The sequence below is a fragment of the Budorcas taxicolor genome, chromosome 3 (assembly GCF_023091745.1).
Source record: "Budorcas taxicolor isolate Tak-1 chromosome 3, Takin1.1, whole genome shotgun sequence".
Lineage (NCBI taxonomy): Eukaryota > Metazoa > Chordata > Mammalia > Artiodactyla > Bovidae > Budorcas > Budorcas taxicolor.
This window is the reverse complement of record NC_068912.1, coordinates 94,940,632-94,966,124: the sequence shown is the minus strand read 5'-3', so window position 1 is coordinate 94,966,124 and position 25,493 is coordinate 94,940,632. Positions and strand designations below refer to the sequence as shown.

At 42.2% G+C, this 25,493-nt stretch overlaps 2 protein-coding genes across 6 annotated transcripts in view; one reads left to right on the top strand and one right to left on the bottom strand.

Moving 5' to 3' along the window:
- The window catches only part of EPS15 (epidermal growth factor receptor pathway substrate 15), a 146,723-nt gene extending 146,340 nt beyond the window's left edge, over positions 1 to 383 (bottom strand). For all 5 annotated transcript variants that reach the window (XM_052638136.1, XM_052638137.1, XM_052638138.1 and 2 more), the window contains exon 1: positions 285 to 383. In XM_052638136.1, coding sequence (XP_052494096.1) covers positions 285 to 317 — 33 coding nt within the window. In that variant the 5' untranslated portion in view covers positions 318 to 383. The remainder of the gene's footprint in view (positions 1 to 284) is intronic.
- OSBPL9 (oxysterol binding protein like 9) overlaps positions 1 to 25,493 on the top strand; it is a 273,396-nt gene that overhangs the window by 414 nt on the left and 247,489 nt on the right. The gene's annotated exons all lie outside the window — the stretch shown is intronic.

Below are 25,493 nucleotides of genomic sequence, written 5' to 3'. Positions count from 1 at the left end.
GTCGGGCTCCCATCCGGCGGGACAGGGGCACGGAGGGGTCTGGAGGAGGGAGCGCCGCGTGGGGCGGGGCCGGGGCGCGAGTGGCGGAGGTACCGGCTCAGGATGGCGTCCTCCCGCAGTCACACTCACAGACTCACATTCACAGGCGCGCGCGCGCGCTCTCAGTATCGGCCGCCCCGCCCGGGGCGGAGAGAAACTGCTCGGGTCGGTGAACCGTAGGGCGGTGGGGGAGGGGACCGGGGACACCGGCCGGCCGAGCCCGGCGGACCGGCGGGCGGCGTTACCTGTGTCAGGGAGAGCTGGGCCGCCGCAGCCATGGTGTTTCCATCATGCACGGGAGGGGAAGGAAGGACGAGCGGACAGGGGCTCGGGGCGGGGAGGAGGCGGAGGGAGCGGCCGGAGGCGAGGCCCGGGCCGGCTGGCGGGCGTCTCCCCTAACTTCGACAACTTCCCTCCTCTCATCCACCCCGCCTCGCCTGGCCCCGCCCGCCCGGCACAGGCCTCGGAGACGCCCAAATCCTGGCGCCGGAGTTTTTGCTGCTGGACCGGAGCCTGCCCCGGGGCCGCCTGAGAAAACCCGGCGCGGATAAGTAATTAAGGCGGACGGGCTGTGGAGGCAGAGGCAACTCCAGATTGTCCTGAAAACTTTAACAGATCACCTACCCACGCTAAGCCTATGCTTCTGAAAAATGGGAAGAACTATATCCAGAGTCCAAGTTGCTTGCGAGGATTAAATGAGATAATGATAGGAAATAATAACGGTACTTTTTATATGCCAGAATCTGTGTTGGATGCTTTTATTTTTAAATTGTGTAAATGACGGAACTGAGACATAAATAAGTTGTACAAATGAAACTGAAATACAAATAAGTGTCATATGTAAGGGCCTACAACTGATCAGATAGCTGGTGAGTTAGAATCCAAGTGTGACTCCAAAACTTTTCATTTAACCATCTGCTATTAGGGTGAGCACCTGAAGAATTAATACTTTCAAACTGTGGTGTTGGAGAAGACTCTTGAGAGTCCCTTGGATCCCAAGGAGATCAAACCAGTCAATCCTAAAGGAAATCAACCCTGAATATTTATTGGAAGGACTGATGCTGAAGCTAAACTCCAATACTTTGGCCCCTTGATATAAAGAACCCACTCATTAGAAAAGACCCTGATGCTGGGAAAGATTGAAGGCAAGAGGAGAAGGGGAGGACAGAGAAGATTTGGTTGAATGGCATCACTGACTCAATGGACCAAGTTTGAGCAAACTCCAAGAGATGGTGATGGATAGGGAAGCCTGGCATGCTGCAGTCCATGAGGTCACAAAGAGTTAGACATGACTGAGCTACTAAACAACAACATTAGGGGGTGATATCAAAAGAGAAGACTATCTTAAGTCAAAATCTAGGTAGGAAGGGAAATCAATACTCTCCAGGCTCTCTGGCTGCCTGCCACACTTAGACCCCAGTTCAGTGAAAGAACACTGGGGCCTCCTCAGGGGCTGCAGCACTCCTAACTCCCTTCTTAGTCCCCCTGGCAAACTCCTCCTGCTCTCTCTCAAGACACCACTGAAGTACCACCTCCTTTCAAAGTATCTCCTGACCTCCCCAAGGCAGATTTACATACTTATCTGAACATTTCTTCTCTATCTTATGATGTCATCATCACCCTAACGACTCTTTACATCTGTCTGCCCTCTAGATGAGATGGTTGGATGGCCTCACCAACTTAATAGACATGAGTTTGAGCCAGGTCCAAGAGTTGGTGATGGACAGAGAAACCTGGTGTGCTGCAGTCCATGGGGTCACAAAGAGTCAGACACTACTAAGCGACTGAACTGAACTGACCCTCTAGACTGAGAGCTCCTCAATGGCAAGGACTCTTTTTGATGTATATATATATATCTTCAGATCCTGAAATGTGTTTTGTACTAGTATAAGGTCTTGGTTCCTGCCAAGTTAAACATAACACAGCCTATACTTTCTCATGCTGCCTTCTTCAGTTGAAATAACCAGTAACTTGAAATCCTCATCTTTAAAGCCTTGGCTTATATGCCACCTACTTCAGGAAGCCCTCTAGGAAATCCCATCCCACCTGTTAGTTGCTCTGATATTATCCCTACACTCTACCTTGGAGTTAGTTGAGGGCTTTTTCTGTACCCCAACCAGATTACAAAATCCATGAGAACAGAGGGCTGTCTCACAACTACATCCCTCTCACAATTTAGCCTAGCACAGACTAGACCTCAATAAATGTTTTTGCCTAGAACTGGCCTTCCTTTCTTAGTCATGGTGGCTTCCCACAACAACAAACCATAACTCTATCAGGCCCACACACTCTTAGCATTATCATAGTAGTCCCCATTTGACACACAAGGAGAATCAAATGAACAAGCCAAAAATGGAGCTAATCTCACAAAAGGTTTTAGACCTTTGCCACCACAGGCGAACCATCCTAGAAATGCCCTCAGAAATTACTGACTCTTCTCACACCCCTTTTTTTACAAAGTCTAGGCAATGAAGAGCCAGCCATGCAAGTCTGGTGAGCAACCACTTATTCCAGAGAGTCTCCTTTGACCTCTTTCTGCTGTTATTCTATTTAACTTGAGGGAGAAGGGGAGATAATGTTTTAAATTACTCCTTTCCCACCTGGTACATTTATCAGCTATAACCACTACTGATGTTTCTACTTTGATTTTCTAATTTACATTATCACTTTTGAACTCAACAACTCTGAAAGGTAGTAATCATCATATCCACTCTACAGATGAGGTAACTGAACACCACAGATATTAAGTGATTTTTCCTAAGGTTATACAGCCAGTAACCAAAGCAGTATACCATAGTGGAATAAACAAGGCTTGGACATCAGAAACATCCACATTCCAATCCTGTCTCAACTATTTACTACTTCTACAACCTTAGAGTTATTGTGAGGATGAATGAGATAACATATGGAAATACCTTAAGTTGTAGATACACAGATTTAGTTAAGAAATCTTAAAGTCATAGAATAAATTGCTATTGGGAATACAATTATTGTTGTTCAGTAGCTAAGTCATGTCCAACTCTTTGAGATCGCATGGACTGCAGCACACCAGGCTCCTCTAACCTCCACTATCTTCTGGAGTTTCCTCAAATTCACGTCCATTGAGTTGGTGATGCTTTCTAACCATCTCATCCTCTGCTTCCCCCTTCTCCTTTTGCCTTCAATCTTTCCCAGCATCAGGGTCTTTTCCAATGAGCCAGCTCATTGAAGCTGAAACTCTAGTACATGTGACCAAAGTATTGGAGTTTCAGCTTCAGCATCAGTCCTTCCAATGAATATTGAGGGTTTATTTCCTGTAGGATTGACTGGTTTGATCTCCTTGCTGTCCAAAGGACTCTCAAGAGTCTTCTCCAGCGCCACAATTCAAAGGCACCAATTCTTCAGCACTCAGCCTTCTTTATGGTCCAGCTCTCAGATCCATACATGACTACTGGAAAAACCATGACTTTGACTATATGGACTTTTGTCAGCAAAATGATGTCTCTGCTTTTTAATACACTGTCTAGGTTTGTCATAGCTTTTCTTCCAAGAAGTAAGTGTCTTTTAATTTCATAGAGTAAAAATGCACTTGCTATTCAAGGAGACTCCACCAAACCATATGAGATATAAGATATTACTCAGGGGACAGGGACTCTTGGGAGTCCCTGGTGTATAGTTTCCTAGAACTCAACATGGGGTAGTAAGGAGAGTATTCGAGTCAATATGTGACCTCAGACTAATCATTCAACCTATTCGAGACTCCATTTCCCACATATTAAAAAAAAAAAAAAAAAGAGCAAGTCGATTTGGAAAATGTTGAGGAAATATAAGGAATTATATATTGTTATAATTATTGTGTGATTTATATTAAGTCAAAAACAGCACATTGTCTTTGCACGATATTGCTTTTCACAGTTTATGAATGTTTTTATATATAGCATCTAACAACTGGAGTTGAATTGGTATGTGGTAAAAGTTCGTTGAACTGAATGAATGCATAGTCTCATGTGTTGTTAATATGTGAATCCTCATTCTATCTCCATTTCACAAACTAGAAAACCAAGGAACAAATATTTTATAAATAATTCGTTTAAGTAAGGACTACTTAGAGCAGATTCAGACCTTGGTTAAAATAGTAATAATGATGATCAGACCCCTAAGCAAGGGAAGACTGCTTGTATGAGAATTGCCCCCATGCTCCCTTCCAGACCACCAATAATTTGCATTGGCTTCCTTTTTTGCTCATTGGTTCTGGCTTAAATTAAAAACTTGACAAAGTAGGGGGTGGGAGTGATGGTCCAAACTCCCAAAAAGGCCTAGAACTTCCGGGACTAGGTGTTTTTTTTAGATGACACACCAGTGACAGTTTGCAAATTTGTGTCCCAGATCTCATCAAAGCACTGGGTCATATCACAAATCTATTTTAGGAGAGTAAAATGTAGCTAATGGAAGATATGTTATGATCTAATTTGTTGTAAAGAGGATGAACTTCATAGAGCAGACAAAAAGGACTTACCTCTTTTTTTTTAAGGCAACTTAATGTCTCTGGATCTGTAACCTTCATATCCTTATGTGTACATTGGAAACAATAATACCTACCGTGTAGAGATGTTGTAAGGACTAGAAATTATGCATGCTGCTGCTGCTGCTGCTGCTAAGTCACTTCAGTTGCGTCTGACTCTGTGTGACCCCATAGACGGCAGCCCACCAGGCTCCCCTGTCCCTGGGATTCTCCGTAAATGCCTTATTAAAGAACCTGGCCTGAAGTGGCAGCTCTAAGAATACAATTCTTCAAGATCACCTTTTAACTCTCTGTCAAACAACCCTCCAATTACTAAGTCAGTTTTGCAGGTACATTAACTATTGTAGGAGAAGGCAATGGAGTTGCGGCAGGATTCCCCAGAGAAGGGAATGGCAACCCACTCCAGTACTCTTGCCTGGTAAATCCCATGGACGGAGGAGCCTGGAAGGCTGCAGTCCATGGGGTCGCTGAGGGTCGGACACCACTGAGCAACTTCACTTTCACTTTTCACTTTCATGCATTTCATGTAAGAGAAGGAAATGGCAACCCACTCCAGTGTTCTTGCCTGGAGAATCCCAGGGACGGGGGAGCCTGGTGGGCTGCCGTCTATGGGGTCGCACAGAGTCGGACGCGACTGAAGTGACTTAGCAGTTAGCAGTATCTATTGTATGTTAGTTTCTCAGTTGTGTCTAACTCTTTGCAACCCCATGGATTGGGACCCACCAGGCTCCTCTGTCCTTGGGATTTTCCAGGCAAAAATACTGAAGTGGGTTGCCATTCCCTTCTCTGGGGAATCCTCCCAAACCAGGGATCGAACCCCAGTCTCCCACATTGCAGGCAGACTCTTTACTGTCTGAGCCACTAGGGAAGCTACATTAACTATTAGGAGTGCCTTGAACAGCTGACACTGGAGAAGGCAATGGCACCCCACTCCAGTACTCTTGCCTGGAAAATCCCATGGATGGAGGAGCCTGGTAGGCTGCAGTCCATGGGGTCGCGAAGAGTCAGACGCAACCGAGCGACTTCCCTTTCACTTTTCACCTTCATCCATTAGAGAAGGAAATGGCAACCCACTCCAGTGTTCTTACCTGGAGAGTCCCAGGGACAGGGGAGCCTGGTGGGCTGCCATCTATGGGGTCGCACAGAGTCAGACACGACTGAAGTGACTTAGCAGTAGCAGAACAGCTGACACACATATCCTTGTCTTTGTTTCGCTAGGTAAAGTTATGTGTGATTACTTACATCTGGATACTGATAGCCAACGATTGCTGCTTTCATGTACATTATTTCATTTCATCCTCACTGCTGCTGCTGCTGCTGCTAAATCACTTCAGTTGTGTCCAACTCTGTGCGACCCCATAGACAGCAGCCCACCAGGCTCCCCTGTCCCTGGGATTCTCCAGGCAAGAACACTGGGGTGGGTTGCCATTTCCTTTTCCAATGCATGAAAGTGAAAATTGAAAGTGAAGTCGCTCAGTCGTGTCCGACTCTGTGCAACCCCATGGACTGCAGCCTACCAGGCTCCTCCGTCCATGGAATTTTCCAGGCAAGAGTACTGGAGTGGGGTGCCATTCCCTTTTCTGTTTCATCCTCACTACTGAGGTTATTATTAACTTTATTTTACATAGTGTCAAGGCTAGGAATTATGCACAGGTGTTTTGACTCAAACATGCTTTTTACTAGGGCATTGTTGCTGATGTCCTGCAGTCATTGATCACTCCCAAGAAGACTTCATAAAATGGAGCTTTTGACATGAAAAGCTGAAGATGAGGCTCTTTATAGTTACCCTAAACTCAGATGATCTTGAAGAGGAGAATTTAGATCATAAACATCTTTGTCATTAGCTTACCTTTCCATCTTTCTATCCAAATTCCCACTCCTCCTCCCCAAACCACCTGGGAGAGAAATTACAGCCACTTTTATTTCTTTGTTTCCCAACTTTGGGAGGTGACTGTCATATCAGCTCTTCGTGAACACTGCACATCTGTGATGTCAGCTTTTAGAAATGCAGGATGATTGATCAAAACTATGGGAGAAAAAAAAAACTGTGAGGGGCTCTCTGAATATACAAAGAACCAGATTATTGGCATAAGACTCCGAGAAAGCCCTTCTATATAAATGGTGCTAAGCTACCAAAAAAGAAAAAAAATTAAACTACAATTGTAATGGTAATCTGGAGCTCATGCTTCCAAGCTGCTGGTTTCATAAATATAGTCCATTATTGTTCATGTTTGCCCAGGGCAGAAAAAACATGTGAGGCTGCACAATAATAACAATTGTGTTGTACAAATAACTGTCCCTGTGCCAGGGACTGAAAAGAACAAGCAGTAAGAGATTTTTAAATGCCACACACACCCAGGGTGTGATGCGACAGTTCAAAATTGCCATTGCTAATTTTTCAGGGGAATGTTGAATTTAGAACTGGGAAGACCCAACTTGGTCCAACTTCTTAATTCTGTGACCTTGGACAAGTCAAAGAACCATACCAAGCCACAGTTTCATCTCCTTTAAACTGAAGGTAACAATAGCACCTATCTGATAGTGCTATTATAATGATTAAACAAGGTTTCATGTGAAAGCAGTTAGCATGATACCTGGCATACAACAGACACTAGATAAATATTAGCTTCTTTTGCTTTCTCCTGGAGAATAGGGTTCAAGGAGTCAATGGGGGTCATTAAAGGAAATGGAACATTGTAAAAAAAAGTCTACCTTAAAATTTTTTCATTGAGTTCTGAAGAGTAAAGGAGATTACTACATTTATGACCCCAAAGTTCCACTGACTTCTAGCAAGCAAACAAGTACAGTTTTACACTTGCCCTATTTCCTTTTTCTTTCTTTCTTTCTTTCTTTCTTTCTTTTTTTTTTTTTTTTGTTCCTTTCCTTATCAAGGGTCCTGGAAGCTATAAGAAACGAAACGAACACCATGGGAAAGAAAATATTTGCACTCAAGGCTGCAGGTCCTTTCATCTGCAGATTTCAAAGCATTGTCTCCATCACTAATTACAAGTACTGCTTAACGTGTGGGAATGCTGAGACACCATCAAATTAAGAAGCTTGCCCTAAATCACAAGGCAAGTCTGCAGATGGGCTACAGACAGAACAAAGCTGTCCTGTTTGCCAGCCTTGGGCTCTAAAGTAGGGCACATGAGAGTCAACAGAGGCTTCAATTAATGAGGAGAAAAGTTTGGGGAATTCTGATTCTGTACCTTTGAATTATTGCAGTGACATATGCATGGGCTTTTAGTAAAATTTGACTTCAAGTGTCAGCTCAGCCCCTTACTAAATATGTACCCTCAGTGAAATCATAAATTGTCTTAATTTCCTTCTCTGTAAAATACGGATATTAACTCCTACTTCCAAGGATTTGTGGAAACTTTTATGACAACTTTTGTGTCAGACCTAGCACCGAATCCTGCACTTTGAAGGTTCATGTATTAATACATGAAGAAAGCTAAGATATCCCAAATGCACACATGAGGACAAACAGACAACTCTTTCAGTCAAAGATGTTCTAAGCCACAATCACAGTTGTGTCTCAGTGTAGAACGATGACTGTGTATTGAACATCTCATAACACAAATAGAAGATGCCTTGTTCAGGCCTTCATCGCTTTTCATCCTTGATTCTGTGCTTTCTTTCATAACCCAAGTCCAAACTATCAGCAAGTTTTGCTGGCTCAACCTTCAGTATATATCTGAAATTTCGATTCTATTTTCAAAATTCCATATCTGACCATTTCTCCCTGTCTTCACTGGGTGTGTCTTCACTTCACCTTTTCCTAGACCACTGCTAAATCTCCTTAATCTCTCCAGTTTCATGTTTGCACCTACATCTGTTATCCTTACAGGCAGAGTTTTATCTTTTTTAAAGGTATATTAGATTTTATCATTTCCCTGTTTAAAACTCTCCAGGGACTTCTCATCAAACTCCTGACCATTGGCCTAGAACAAGGCCAGGTTGTTCCAGGTGAAGTATGTGGCAACAAACACAGAAGAACAAGTATGTTCTGGGTATGTGGAAATGTTTGGTGGGCTGGAGCATGGTGGGAATGGAAGAGGGAGGAACTAGCAGATGAAAACAGAGGAAAGGATGTTAGGAAATACTGGGAGGGAATCATGGCTAGACCAGAATTAGAGTAATATGTCTGTCTGGAGATTCCCAGAGATGCAAAATCACCAGTGGAAGCAAATGGGACAGTCATTGTTGGGTTTTGTTTTTTTTTTTTAAGTCTTTATTGAATTTGTTACAATGTTGCTTCTTTTATTATGATTTGGTTTTTTGGCTTCCAGGCATGTGGGATCTTAGCCCCCGGACTAGAGGTCAAACCTGTACCTCCTGCATTGGGAGGCAAAGTTAATCGCTGTACTGCCAAAGAAGTCCTGACAACTACTGTTTTGTGTTGATCATTATTTTCAAATCTGGTGGCCTTGATTTTTTTAAAAGCACAATCAGAAACTTATTATATCCTTCCAGAAGGAAGTCAGGTTTATAGGCCAGGAACCCTGACATCAGGACAGTGGTTAAGAGGATGGACTTTGGAATCAGACAAATTTGAGACTGAATCAAGGTCCTCTGCTAAAATTATAACACCATGGACAAGTTATTTAAAGTCTTCAAGTCTCAGTTTTATGCAAACTATATTAAGAAAATTAAATGGTTGATGCTTGTAAAGCATTTTTCAGTGTCTAGTACATGGACTCTCCCTTGGAAAATCCCATGGACAGAGGAGCCTAGTAGGCTGCAGTCCATGGTGTCGCTGAGTCAGACACCACTGAGCGACTTCACTTTCACTTTTCACTTTCACGCACTGGAGAAGGAAATGGCAACCCACTCCAGTGTTCTTGCCTGGAGAATCCCAGGGATGGGGGAGCCTGGTGGGCTGCTGTCTATGGGGTCGCATAGAGTCAGACACGACTGAAACGACTTAGCAGCAGCAGCAGCAGCAGCAGTACATGGGAATGGGAATAAATGCCTAACAAAGGGGAATGATCACATTATGGTTATGATAATGATGATTAAGGATTTGGTTTTCTTTATAAGAGTCCCATGTTCATCCCTGACAGAGATCAGAAACAAGTCTGTCAAATTTAAAAAATCTGAGGAAACTGTCTCAAACCACAGCAATAGTTGATATTAAGAGATGCCAAAAAAGGCACAAACTTACACTGGAGACACTATCCACTCTGTCCCCCAGTCCAGAAGATCAAAGTATGTAAATAGAAGAGTAGCATCATGTTTGCATTTAACTGTATATAAATGTAATTATGCACTCTCAGTGCTCAGTGGGGGTTTTGTTATTTTCAATATTGTCTCTATATTGCAAGCCAAAGATTTCAGCTGATATTCAACCAAAGAAGAAGTATAAGACTTATAATTGAAAACTACAAAACCTCATTGAAAGAAATTAAAGAAAACCTAAATAAACGGAAACACTACTCACATTCACAGATTAGGAAACCTAAGATGGCAATACTCCCCAAACTGATCTATAGATTCAAGGTAATTCCTACCAGAATCCCATCTAACATTTTTGAAGAAACTAACAATTCTAAAATTTCTATGGAATTTCAAGGAAAATTTCAATTTCAATCTTGAAAATGAAGAGCAGAGTTGGAAGGCTCATACTTTCTGATTTCAAACATCACAAAAGTACAATAATCAGGTTAACGTGGTACTGGCATAAGGAGAGACATATATTGGACTAGAATTGGGACTTCAAAAATAAGCTCATATATTTATGATCCATTGAATTTTCCACAAGAGTGCCAAGACAATTCAAATAGGGGGAAGAATAATCTTTTCAACAAATGGTACTGGGACAACTGGATAGCCACCTGCAAAAGAATGAAGTACTGATACATGCTGCAACATGGATGAACCTTGAAAACAGTATGCTTAGTGAAAGTAGCCAGATACAAAAGAACACATATTTTAGGACTCCGTTTATTTGAAATGTCCAGAAAAGGCAAAGCCATGAAGACAGAAAGCATATTAGCAGTTGCCAGGAGCTGGGGGAAGGGGAAAAGGACAGTGACTGCTAATGGATACAGGATTTCTTCCTAGGGTGATGAAAATATGCTGTAATTAGATAATGGTGATACTTTGGCCACCTAATGCAAAGAACCAACTCAATGGAAAAGACCCTGATGCTGGGAAAGATTGAAGGAGGGAGGAGAAGGGGACAACAGAGGGTGAGATGGTTGGATGGGACCACCGATGTGATGGACATGGGTTTGAGTAGGCTCCGGGAGTTGGTGATGGACAAGGAAGTCGGGTATGCTGCAGTCCATGGGGTCGCAAACAGTTGGATGTGACTGAGCGACTGAATTGATAGTTGGGCAACTCTATGAGTAGAGTAAAAAATCGTTTAACTGTACACGCACACACACACACACACACACACACACACACACAAAGAAAAGTCATTCTGGCTCTGTGTAGAGGATAGAGCAGTTAGGGTTGGCGGTCACGAAAGCTTTAGAGATCCTGGTAAGAGTTTTTGGAGAGAGGCAGAGGCAGTGATGATGGACTTAAGATTGATTATAAGGACATAGAGAAGGCAGTTTACCACAGTGGTTAAAGCTGTGGGCTTTATTTATTTATTTATTTGACTGGCCTTACTACATGATTTGCAGGATCTTAGTGCCCTGACTGGAGAAGGCAATGGCACCCGACTCCAGCACTCTTGCCTGGAAAATCCCATGGACGGCGGAGCCTGGGGGGCTGCAGTCTGTGGGGTCGCGAAGAGTCGAACACGACTGAGCAACTTCACTTTCACTTCTCACTTTAATGCATTGGAGAAGGAAATGGCAACCCACTCCAGTGTTCTTGCCTGGAGAATCCCAGGGACGGGGGAGCCTGGTGGGCTGCCATCTATGGGGTAGCACAGAGTCGGACACGACTGAAGCGACTTAGCAGCAGCAGTGCCCTAACCAGGGACTGAACTTGTGCGGTTGGCAGTGAAAGTGCAGAATCCTAACCATTGGTACAGCAGGGAGTTCCCAAGTTGTAGTCTTTAAAGGAAAGTGTACCTTAATTTCCCAACCCACTCCAGTACTCTTTTGCCTGGAAAATCCCATGGACGGAGTAGCCTGGAAGGCTGCAGTCCATGGGGTCGTTGAGGGTCAGACACGACTGAGCGACTTCACTTTCACTTTTCACTTTCCTGCATTGGAGAAGGAAATGGCAACTCACTCCAGTGTTCTTGCCTGGAGAATCCCAGGGACGGGGGAGCCTGGTGGGCTGCCGTCTATGGGGTCGCACAGAGTTGGACACGACTGAAGTGACTTAGCAGTAGCAGTACCTTAATTTCAACCTCATCTCTGCCACTTCTGAGTTGTATCATTTAAATTAGTCTATCTAAGCCCCATTTCCCTCATTCATAAAATGGGGGGAATAAAAATAGATCTACTTTGTAGGATTATCATGCGGGCTTGTTCATTTATTTTAAAAAGAGTTATTGAGTCTACTGTGTGCTAGGCACTGTTGTAGGTGCTGAGGACACAACAGTAAACAAAACAGACCAAACTCTGCCTTCATGTAGCTTATATTTCAGTGAGGGAAGAGTGAAAATTATATAAACTATAAATAAACTTATAAACAAATTAAAAAATACATATTCATGAATTATTAATCTTTTACAATTATGACTATAATAAATATAAGGATCTAAAATAGCAGAGTAGAAGGACATGTGCTCATCTTCTCCTGCGTGAACACCAGAATCACAACTAGTTGCTGAACAACCATCAACAGGATAATATTGAATCACAGTAAAAGAAGATACCCCCTCAGTTCAGTTCAGTCACTCAGTCGTGTCTGACTCTTTGCAACCCCATGAATCGCAGCACGCCAGGCCTCCCTGTCCATCACCAACTCCCGGAGTTCTCTCAGACTCACGTCCATCGAGTCAGTGATGCCATCCAGCCATCTCATCCTGGGTCGTCCCCTTCTCCTCCTGCCCCCAATCCCTCCCAGCATCAGAGTCTTATCCAATGAGTCAACTCTTCACATGAGGTGGCCAAAGTACTGGAATTTCAGCTTTAGCATCATTCCTTCCAAATAAATCCCAGGGCTGATCTCCTTCAGAATGGACTGCTTGGATCTCCCTGCAGTCCAAGGGACTCTCAAGAGTCTTCTCCAACACCACAGTTCAAAAGCATCAATTCTTTGGCGCTCAGCCTAGGGCAAAGAAGTAGCTCCAACAAGATGGTACAAGGGGCGCTGTTACCTTGTTTAAAGTCAAATCTCAGACCCATCAGAGATGCACAGAGGGCGCAAACAAAATCTTGTGTTCCCCAGGACCCAGGGAAAAAAGCAGTGACTTCCACAAGAGACTGAGCCAGACCCGCCTTTGAGTGTTTGAGTGTCTCCTACGGAGGCATGGGACAGCAGTGACCTGCCTCGGGGATAGGGGCTCTGGGTGCAGCAGGAGGCTTCAACAGTACCTGAACTGAGAACTCCCAGATGTTCAGGCTGGATTTAGAAAAGTCAGGGAACCAGAGATCGAACTGCCCACCTCTTCTGGATCATAGAAATAGTAAGAGAATTCCAGAAAAGCATCTACTTCTGCTTCATTGACTATGCTAAAGTCTTTGACTGTGTGGCTTACAACAAACTATGGAAAATACTTAAAGAGATGGGAATATCAGACCACCTTACCTGCCTCCTGAGAAACCTGTATGCAGGTCAAGAAGCAACAGTTAGAACCGGACATGGAACAGCAGACTGGTTCAAACTTGGGAAAGGAGTATGTCAAGACTGTATACTGTCACCCTGCTTATTTAACTCATATGCTGAGTACATTGTGTGAAATGCCAGGCTGGATGAAGCACAAGCTGGAATCAAGATTGCCAGGGGAAATATCAATAACCTCAGATATGCAGATGACACCACCCTTATGGAAGAAAGTGAAGAGGAACTAAAGAACCTCTTGATGAAGGTGAAAAAGAGTGAAAAGCTGCCTTAAAACTCAACATTCAAAAAACTAAGATCATGCCATCTGGCCCCATCACTTCATGGCAAATGGATGAGGAAACAATGGAAACAGTGGCTGACTTAATTTTCTTGGGCTCCAAAATCACGGCAGATGGTGACTGCAGCCATGAAATTAAAAGACATTTGCTCCTTGGAAAAAAAGCTATGACCAACCTAGACAGTATATTAAAAAGCAGAGACATTACCTTGCCGACAAGGTGCAGCTAGTCAAAGCTATGGTTTTAGTAGTCTTGTATGGATGTGAGGGTTGGACCATAAAGAAAGCTGAGCACCAAAGAATTGATGCTTTTGAACTGTAGTTCTGGAGAAGACTCTTGAGAGTCCCTTGGACTGCAAGGAGATCAAACCAGTCAATCCTGAAGGAAATCAACCTGAATATTCATTGGAAGGCCTGATGCTGAAGCTGAAGCTCCAGTACTTAGGCCACCTGATGCAAAGAGCCAATTCATTAAAAAAGACCCTAATGCTGGGAAAGATTGAAGGCAGGAGGAGATCAGGATGACAGAGGACAAGATGGTTGGATGGCATCACCAACTCAATGGACATGAGTTTGAGCAAGCTCTGGGAGATGGTGAAGAACAGGGAAGCCTGGTGTGCTGCAGTCCACAGGATCACAAAGAGTTGGACACTACTGAGGTACTGAACAACAACAACACATAATAAATATAATAAATACTCATATTTGTAATAATATATAATTATAAGTAATAGTAAGTGTCTAATTATATATATGCTAAGTATATTAGGAAAATATATTTATAATTCATAAATCATATATTTTCTCTTTATATACTTATGATTATATACTTATATACTATATACAATCACATATATGTAAACATTGTATCATATATATGTATACATATGATTATATACATTTATACTTCTATAATCATAAGTTGATAAGGAGAAAAATATGTCAGGGAAGGAAGAACAACAGATGGGAGTCTATATGATAAGATGGAGAGGTTGAGAGTCTAAGAGTGGTCAGAAAAATCCTCACAAATAAGTAAACATTTGAGAAAAGACTTGAAGTTAAGAGAGTGACCAAGAGTATATCTATAATTGGTAGCAATCAAGGTAAAAAAAAAAAAAAACCCAGCAGATACAAGGCAGGGGTATGCCTGATGGTTTGAGAAACATCAAGGAAGGCAATGTAGCTGAAGCAGAGCAACAGAGGAAGTCTGAGAGGTTACGGTGTCCCGTATCAAGTGGGATATGGTCATTTTAAAGACTTTACCTTTTACTCTGAATGACATGGAGAATTTTGAGCAGAGGAAGAACATGATACTTAGGTTAAAAAAGATTATTTGGACTACTGTGGGAAACAGTTCATAGATAAGCAAGAGAGAAATTGGTTTAAAAAAAAGTGAGATTGTTGCAATAATCCAGGTAATGATTGGGGCAGGGTAGTAGCACTGGGGAAAGATAGGGTATGTAGTCAGATATGCATATATTTTGAAGGTAGAATGTAAAAGTGAAAGTTGTGTCTGACTCCTTGCAACCCCATGGACTATACAGTCCGTGGAATTCTCCAGGCCAGAATACTGGAGTGGATAGCCTTTCCCTTCTCCAGGGAATCTTCCCAACCCAAGTCTCCCAGGTCTCCCGCATTGCAGGCGGACTCTTTACCAGCTGAGCCACAAGGGAAGCCCAAGAATACTAGAGTGGGTAGCCTAGTCCTTCTCCAGTGGATCTTCCCGTCACAGGAATTGAACCAGGGTCTCCTACATTGCAGGGGGATTCTTTACTAGCTGAACTACATGGGAAGCCCATGAAGGTAGGCCTCACTGGATTTGCTAAAGAATTAACTGTGAGGTATGAGAAGAAGAAAAGAGTCAAAGATGATGTCAGGTTTTTGCCTGAGCGTCTGGAGCAAAGGAATTGCCTTTTACTGAGACAGGGAAGATGGTGGAAGAAACCAATTCAGGGAAAACATAAGGAATTTGGTCTTGGAATTGGTTTAAGATACCTTCTAGACGTACAAGTTGGAATGTCAAAGATGAAATTGGAATAAGAGTCTGGAGTTCAGAGGAGAAGTCTGAGTTAGAGATATAAATTTGGATATCATTAGCATGTTGTTGTTCAGTCACCCAGTCATGTCTGACTCTTTGCAACCCCATAGACTTCAGCATGCCAGGCCTCCCCGTCCTTTACCATCTCCCAGAGTCTGTCCAATTTCATGTTCATTGCATCAGTGATGCTGTCCAGCCATCGCATCCTCTGACACCCTTTTCTGCCCTCGATCTTTCCAAGTATCAGGGACTTTTCCAATGAGTCGTCTGTTCACATGAGATGACCAAAATACTGGAGCTTCAGCTTCAGCATCAGTCCTTCCAGTGAATATTCCTTAGCATACAGTGGCATTTAAAGACATGAGATTGAGTGGGACCATCTATACAATAAATGTCTACAAATTCACGAAGTGCAACTACTGAACCCTGGGCCACTCCAGTGTCACAGAGCAGGAAAGTGAAGAAGAATTAGCAAAGGAGACTGAAAAGGAGCAGCAGTGTGCTTAGAGTAAAACCAGGCGAGTATGGTGTCTACTCTGGAGCCAAACCAAGAAAAGTGTTTTATGAAGAAATGAGGAAGGAAAGAGTGAGCAGATGAGGCTCCAGATTAACCTCCAGATTTATCAACACAGAGGCCTTTGGTGCCCTCGGTAAGAAGAGTTCCAGTTAAGGAAAGGGATAAAGCCTGATTAAAGAGGGCTCAAGAGAGAATGAAAGGAGAGGACTTGGTGTCAAGGAATACTGATGATCCTTTAGAGATATTTAGTTGAAATGGAGAGCAGAGAAATAGTGTGGTAGCTAGAAGGGGATATGAAGTTAAGAGAGACTTCTTAAAGTGAGACATAACACTTTTTTAAGCTGATGGGTTGATCCTTTGGAAAGTGAAGTATTGGTTATATAGGTAAGAGACAGGGTTGCAAGAACATAGGGGAAAGAATTGGCATTTCGAGTACTGAAGGGAGGACTGAGTATGTGCACATAGATGCAGGTGGGTGAGCTATTTGGTTATAGGGAAAAGAAAGAGGAAGGTGTCGAAGTTTGTGGAGAGAAAATGTATGAAATAATCTTTAGAGAAAGTGGATGAACTTTTATTTATTTAATTGAAGAAAAATTGCTTTGCAATATTATGTTGGTTTCTGCCATACATCAGTATGAATCAGCCATAGGTATACATACGTCCCCTCCCTCCTGAACCTCCCTCCTGAACCTCCCTCCCACCTCCTGCCCCATCATGGAGCACTGTTGTCACAGAGCACCTGTTTGAGCTCTCTGAGTCATACAGCAAATTCCCACTGCCTGTCTGTCTTACATATGACAGTATGTATGTTTCCATGCTACCCGTTCCACTTGTCCCACTCGCTCCTTCCCACCCTGTGTCCACAAGTCCGTTCTCTATGTCTGCATCTTCATTGCTGCCCTGCAATCGGTTCAAATCTTTCTAGATTCCATATATATATGTTAATATACGATACTTGTTTTTCTCTTTCTGACTTACTTCACTCTGTATAATAGGCTCTAGGTTCATCCATCTCATTAGAACTGACTCAAATGTGTTCCTTTTAATGGCTGAGTTATATTCCATTGTACATATATACCAGCTACTTTATCCATCTATATCAGTCGATGGACATCTAGGGTGCTTCCATGTCCTGCTGCTGCTGCTGCTAAGTCACTTCAGTCGTGTCTGACTCTCTGCGACCCCATAGACGGCAGCCTACCAGGCTTCCCTGTCCCTGGGATTCTCCAGGCAAGAACACTGGAGTGGGTTGCCATTTCCTTCTCCAATGCATGAAACTGAAAAGTGAAAGTGAAGTCGCTCAGTCATGTCAGACTCTTAGCAACCCCATGGACTATAGCCTACCAGGCTCCTCCGTCCATGGGATTTTCCAGGCAAGAGTACTGGAGTGGGTTGCCATTGCCTTCTCCATGTCCTAGCTATTGTAAATAGTGATGAATGAACACTGGGGTACTTTTGTCTTTTTCAGTTATGGTTTTCTCAGGACATATGCCCAGTAATGGGATTACTGGGTCATATGGTAGTTTTAGTCTTAGTTTTTTAAAGTATCTCCATACTGTCCTCCATAGTGGCTGTATCAGTTTACGTTCCCACCAACAGTGCAAGAGGGTCTCTTTTCTCCCCATACTCTCTCCAGCATTTATTGTTTGTATATTTTTGATGATGTCAATTCTGACTGGTGTGAGGTGATATCTCATTGTAGTTTTGATTTGCATTTCTCTGGTAATGAGCATCTTTTCATGTGTTTATTAGCCATCTGTAGCCCACTTTTTGATTGGGTTATTTGTTTTTCTGGTATTGAGTTTCATGAGCTGCTTGTATATTTTGGAGATTAATCTTTTGTCAGTTGTTTCATTTGCTATTATTTTCTCCCATTCTGAGGGTTGTCATCCCACCTTGTTTATAGTTTGCTGTGTGAAAGTTTGTAAGTTTAATTAGGTCCCACTTGATTATTTTTGTTTCTATGTGCATTACTCTAGGAGGTGGGTCATAGAGGATTTTGCTGTGATTTACGTCATGTGGATTGACTTTTAAAATAAAATGATTCCCAGGTATCACTAAGGGCCCACTTGAGGTTAGTATAAATGAATTTTAAAAGTCCAGTTGATGTAGTTGTAAGTTTTACGTCATCCACTTTCCCAAAGGTGGAGAGTAAGTGACGAGTTAGATTGTCCAGGGTAGGGATTTTGTAACACAAAATAACAAAGTAAGAGGTGAAGAGCGGTACTAGGACATATCAAGGGAGTGATAATAACGTTGGACCTTGCAATTAAAGTGGATAAAAAGAGAAATGAGAGGACATGAAATAGGTAAGGAATGGTGAATAGGTGTTAGAATCATTGGATTGTAGGGCCAAGGTGGGGAACCAAAAATCTTTCCAACCAAATCAGTTGGAAAGACTGGAGAGGTAGAAGGATAAGAAAGATTATTGGTAGATTATTAATAAATGGAAACAATGCCCAAAATAATAGTACAGTAGAACATCAAAGTGCTCACTATGAAGTGGGGAAGACAAGGCAGAATGAGATGAATGCTAACAACAGATGCATTCAATAGCTGTAGCCCAAAAGAGTTTCAAGTAAACGTGAGAGTCAGATAAAGGAATGCATGCAAAGAAATGTGTCATTTGAGATGAGCCTCAAAATAGAGCAAGTGCAGAGCGTAGCCTAATACATACATAGCAGTTGTACCACTGCCGCAAGTGTTCAGGAAACAGTGGTTGGAGCATAAGATGAGAGCTATGGCAAAATACAAGACTGGGGCCAGATTAGGAGATCTTTGAAATGGCAAGCTAATGCCTGAATATTTTCTGTAGGTAAATGTGAGCTTAGGGGCCCTTCTTTGTAGTTGAGTCCACTTATAGCATGATATGAAGTCATATTGGTTTCTGTATATTGATCAGTCTAAAGTCTTTCTTCACCATTATATACATAGGTCATATTTAGAGTTTTTACATTTCACTAGGATTTTCTGTTTGTCTTTTAAGATCACTTCCCCTCAACTGCGTTGATACTGCTGTTTCTACCCAAACAATGTACTGCCACATGCCCTTCACTTTCTTTTGAAGAGCCTTCAAATCCACTCCCCAGTGTTAGTAGGAAAGCCTAACATTGCTTATAGATCTGAAATGGGCTTAATATGATCAGAACTATGCTGTCCAGAGCATTAGGACTGGTTGCAGCTGATAAAGGGCCTTCCCTGGTGGCTCAGACAGTAAAGAATCTGCCTACTATGCGGGATACCTGGGTTAGATCCCTGAGTCTGGAAGATCCTCTGTAGAAGGAAATAGCTACCCACTCCAGTATTCTTACCTAGGAATTCCATGGACAGAGGAGCCTGGTGGGCAACAGTCCACGGGATCACAAAGAGGTGGACATGACTGAGCAACTAACACTTTTCTGCAGAGTGGAAGGTCAAGTAATCATATTTCCCCAAGTTTAGGAAGATGAAAGGGGCACAACCTCGAAACTGAGGTGTCAGAATGTTTTAGGAACTCAGTATCAGTACCAACGATGGGGGTCAGTCTCTTTGCAATCTATATTTATTATATGATTTGAAGATACCACAATCTCTGTCTTCACAGACTAACCAGTTAAGTGTTGAAACTATTACCTTCTCTATCTGCCATTGTAGCTTTGGCCAAATCCCTCCTCTCTTCTGGACCCAAGGTGCTGTCTTTAAAAAGGGGGTTGCAGTCAGCTTTCTCTAGGGTCCCTTCCAACTCTGACATGCTCCGATTTTTCTGTTATCATTTATTCACTATTAAACTTATGTGGCACGCATTTTTCCAAGCATGGGATTCTCTCACCCCTTTGCTCTGCCTGCCAAGCTACTGTTATGAATTGTGTAGTGTTTTTTTTCATGTAACACATTTGAGAGAAAATCATGTAAAAGGCTTTGTTTTGTTCCAGCAGCTGAAAACAATAAAACCATCAGAATGACACGCAGGATCATTTTGTACTGCCCTCCAGTGGTGGCCCAAATGCCTTTTCCTGGTTGAAGTTTAAGCAATAAAATGAATTTTCAGAGGAGCTCACATTATCTAAAGGTAGGGGAGTCTTAGAGGGCCTAAGGAAAGGATCTAATCAGATCTCTCTTCTTAAAAAAGAGGAGCTGAGGCCCATCATTGTTCTCATCACCATGCAAACCTATTCTAGTTTCTCCTGTCTTCGAAGAGATATTTTAAAACCCTGACTCTCTGGGTCTATTTCTCTACTCCCTTTCGTAGCCAAATTTCTCAAAAGAGTTATCTATATACTTTTTCTACTTAATCATCTCCAACTTATTTTTAAACTTTTCACTCGAAGTAATTCCAAACGTTCAGAACAGTTGAAAAGAATTCCCATATACTTTTCATCCAGGGACACCAAGAGTTAGTATTTGCCAGTCTCTTTATCTGTATGTGTGTTTATGTGTACGCATGCACACATAAATATATAGAATATATTCTATATTTAGAGGGAGGAGTTCTCAACCATTTGAATTGTAGCCGTCATACCTAACACTCTAAATACTTTAGTGTGTATTTTCGAAGAACAAGGTTGTTATCTTACATACCTACATACCTTTCTCCCTACCCCCAACCCCAGTATGATGGTTAAATTCAGGAAATTTAGCATTGGTATAATCCTTATTTATAGTTCACATTCAAAGTTAACTTATTGGCCTAGTAATATCCTATCTAGTAGTCATCCCTCCAATACAGGTTCTGATCCAGTCTTGATCCCTAATCATGTACTGCATTTAACTCTCACGAGTCTTCAGTTTCTTTTAATCTAAAATAGATTGCTATTCATGATACTGACTTTTTTTTTAAGTACAGGCCACTCTTTTGTAGAATTTCCCTCTCTTTGGGTTTGTATCCTATTTCCTTATGATGAGATTTATATTTTTCTTCTTTCTGGAGTGGGCAGAAATACTACTTGTAGGATGCTGTGTTCTTAGTGTGTCACCTGGTCCCATTATTGATGATATTCATTTTGATCAGTGGTATCTGCTAGGTCTTCACAGTAAAGTTAGCAAATTTTTTCCTACATAAATAATGAGTAATCTGTGGAGAGAGATTCTGAGACTAAGATCATGGCATCTGGTCCCATCACTTTATAGTAAATAGATGGGAAAAAAGTGGAAACTGTGGCAGCTTTTATTTTCTTGGGCTCTAAAATCACTGCAGGAGAAGGCAATGGCACCCCACTCCAGTACTCTTGCCTGGAGAATCCCATGGATGGAGGAGCCTGGTAGGCTACAATCCATGGGGCCGCTAAGAGTCGGACACGACTGAGTGACTTCACTTTCACTTTTCACTTTCATGGGTTGGAGAAGGAAATGGCAACCCACTCCAGTGTTCTTGCCTGGAGAATCCCAGGGACAGAGGAGCCTGTTGGGCTGCCGTCTATGGGGTCACACAGAGTCGGACACGACTGACGCGACTTAGCAAAATCACTGCAGATGGTGACTGCAGTCACGAAATTAAAAGATGCTTGCTCCTAGGAAGAAAAGCTATGACAAGCCTAAACAGCGTATTAAAAAAGCAGAGACATCATTTTGCCGACAAAGGTCCGTGTAGTCAAAGCTATGGTTTTTCCGGTAGTCAAGCTGGATATGAGAGCTGGACCATAAAGAAGGCTGAGTGTCAACGAATTGATGCTTTCAAATTGTAGTGCTGGAGAAAACCCTTTAGAGTCCCTTGGACTGCAGGGAGATCAAACCAGTCAATCCTAAAGGAAATCAACCCTGAATATTCATTGGAAGGATTGATGCTGAAGTTGAAGCTCCAATACTTCGGCCACCTGATGTGAAGACCCAATTCATTGGAAAAGACTCTAATGCTGGGAAAGATTGAGGGCAGGAGGAGAAGTGGGCGACAGAGGATGAGATGGTTGGATGGCATCACTAACTCAATGGACATGAGTTTAAGCAAACTCCAGGAGATAGTGAAGGAAAGGGAAGGCTGGCATGGGGTTGAAAATAGTCAAACACAACTAAGTGATGGAATAACATCTCTGAGACTGTGTAAATATCTTGTTCCTCTTCAAAACTTGTGCCAGAGGTTTCAACACTCACTGATAATTCTTGCCTGAATCAGTTACTATGATAGTTGCAAAATAGTGATTCTAGGGAATTCCCTGGTGGTCTAGTGGTAAGAACTACATGCTTTCATTGCCCTGGGCCAGGGAACTAAGATCCATAAACTACTCAGCAAAGAAAAAGTGATTCTATAACTCCATTAGTTCATCTTCATTTTTTCAGTTAGCATTCTACTGTAAGCAAGATCTTTCCCTTATCTCTTATTTATTTATATATTATCATCAGTTACAAAAAAACTTCATCAATTCTTATTTAATAGGTTATTGTTATTTTATTTAATCCATTATTGTCATTGTTCATTTTATTGTTCAACTTGTCCTAGGTTTGGCTGTTGAGACCCCCTTTAAGCTAGCTTCTGTGTCTTTTTGACACATGCTCATTTTTTTGCTTCTTAGCTTTTCCTAGCTTTCTGGTAAAATACAGAACAGTGTTCCACATTCATCTTGTATTTTTCCCTGTCTAGCCTTGGAAATCATCCCTGTCTCTGAAAGAGCACTGCTTTAGTGGGGAATGGTATTTAGAAGCCAAGACCTGGGCACCAGATGTATCCATTGCTACTGGGGAGTAATTTCTTCTAGGCCCTTTAAGTTAACAGAGCCAAGGAGGAAAGGCAACTTAAAATAGTTCAACTATTTTTAATCATGAATTCAGTACTGGGTACCTGTAACTCCAGTTCAACACCACAGGGTTCTTTCTCCCATTCCTAATTTGCATCTCCCCTTTCCCACAGTTAAGAACTCTGGCTCTCAACAGCACTGATGTCTTTTTCTTCTCATTTGTTCAGTGTTATGACACACACCGAATAGTTTCAGAATTGCTATATTTGTTCCACTAAAGAAAAAAAACCAACAATCTATTAAATATGGCTCAATATTTGTCTGCAGTTTTGTTTTTATACTAAAGGAATATAGTCAGAATACTATGTTCAAAAGTTATCTGGATGAGTTTTCTATTTTCCCTCAGAGTGGTTATATTACTTATTTAAATATAGTTAAGTTTATTTCTGTCTGTTTATGTTCAGTTTTAGGATCCCTTTCATCCTTGTGGATTCAATTTTCTTTTTTGAATATGTGAAAGCTGACATTGTCCAAAAGTCAAATCCAAACACAAAACACACAGGATACTTCACGAATTTGTGTGTCATCTGTATGTAGGAGTTATACCAATTTTCTCTGTGTTGTGTCAAAGCAAGAACACCTCCAATTAATTTTTCAACCTATTTGATGCCATTGAAGTGTGATCCCCTTCACCCACACACACATCCTTCACTGAAACTGCTCTTGTCAAAGTCATCAGTGACTAATATTTTTCTCTCCTCATCTTAGCGGACTTTCCACACTCTAAGTAAATCTCTCCAGTATTCTTGAAACAGTCTCTTCTCTTGGCTTTTGTTATCCTACTCTTCCGGCTTTCCTTTCTTTTCATAGGCCTCTCCTCATTCCCGTTGTCTATTCAATCACCCTAAATAAAATGTGTTACTCTTCAGTCCTCTTGGCTCCATTCACTTCCCTCTGTGTTCTCTCTTCCTAGCTGATCTCAGTCATTTCTAAACCTTCAAATGCTGATTATACTAATGACTTCTAAATTCATATTTTCATCCCAGACCTCTCTCCTTGTCTCCAAGCTTATAACCAACTGCCTAATTGACATCTACTTGGATATCTCACTGACATCTTCAGTTTAACAAGTCTAAAATAGAACTCCTCATTTCCTGGCCAAACCTGCTTCCCCCAGGCTCCTCCCTTTCAGCAGATATCACTTCCATCTGTTGGCTGCTCTAGCCAGAAACTTAGGAGTCATTCTTGATTTCTTTATTTTCTTCAACCACAGTGTCCAAGCTATCTACAATATGAAAATTTTACCTCCAAAAAGACGTTGAATTCATCCATTTTTCTGCCTCTACTTCTACCACTTCACTCATCTCTCACTCGGACTCTTCAACTCTCTCATAATTGGCCTCTCTTTTGTCCCCCACACATTCATTCTCCATTTAGTAGCTGCTGCTGCTGCTGCTGCTAAGTCACTTCAGTCGTGTCCAACTCTGTGTGACCCCATAGATGGCAGCCTACCAGGCACCCCTGTCCCTGGGATTCTCCAGGCAAGAACACTGGAGTGGGTTGCCATTTCCTTCTCCAATGCATGAAAGTGAAAAGTGAAAGTGAAATTCCCTCAGTCATGTCTGACTCTTCGCGACCCCATAGACTACAGCCTACCAGGCTCCTCTGTCCATGGGATTCTCCAGGCAAGAGTACTGGAATAGGGTGCCATTGCCTTCTCCGATTTAGTAGCTACCATGACGTTTTTCACGACCCAGATAATCAGGATGGTGTGATCACTCACCTAGAGCCAAACACCCTGGAATGTGAAGTCAAGTGGGCCTTAGGAAGCATCACTATGAACAAAGCTAGTGGAGGTGATGGAATTCCAGTTGAGCGATTTCAAATCCTGAAAGATGATGCTGTGAAAGTGCTGAACTCAATATGCCAGCAAATTTGGAAAACTCAGCAGTGGCCGCAGGACTGGAAAAGGTCAGTGTTCATTCTAATCCCAAAGAAAGGCAATGCCAAAGAATGCTCAAACTACCACACAGTTGCACCCATCTCACACGCTAGTAAAGTAATGCTCAAAATTCTCCAAGCCAGGCTTCAGCAATACGTGAACCGTGAACGTCCAGATGTTCAAGCTGGATTTAGAAAAGGCAGAGGAACCAGAGATCAAATTGCCAACATCTGCTGGATCATCGAAAAAGCATGAGTTCCAGAAAAACATCTATTTCTGCTTTATTGACTATGCCAAAGCCTTTGACTGTGTGGATCACAATAAACTGTAGAAAATTCTGAAAGAGATGGGAATATCAGACCACTTGACCTGCCTCTTGAGAAATCTGTATGCAGGTCAGGAAGCAACAGTTAGAAGTGGACATGGAACAACAGACTGGTTCCAAATAGGAAAAGGAGTACGTCAAGGCTGCATATTGTCACCCTGCTTATTTAACTTACATGCAGAGTACATCAAGAGAAACTCTGGGCTGGAAGAAGCACAAGCTGGAATCAAGGTTGCCGGGAGAAATATCAATAACCTCAGATATGCAGATGACACCACCCTTACCGCAAAAAGTGAAGAGGAACTAAAAAGCCTCTTGATGAAAGTGAAAGAGGAGAATGAAAAAGTTGGGTTAAAGCTCAACATTCAGAAAGCTAAGATCATGGCATCTGGTCCATCACTTCATGGCAGATAGATGGGGAAACAGTGTCAGACTTTATTTTGGGGGGCTCCAAAATCACTACAGATGGTGACTACAGCCATGAAATTAAAAGATGCTTACTCCTTGGAA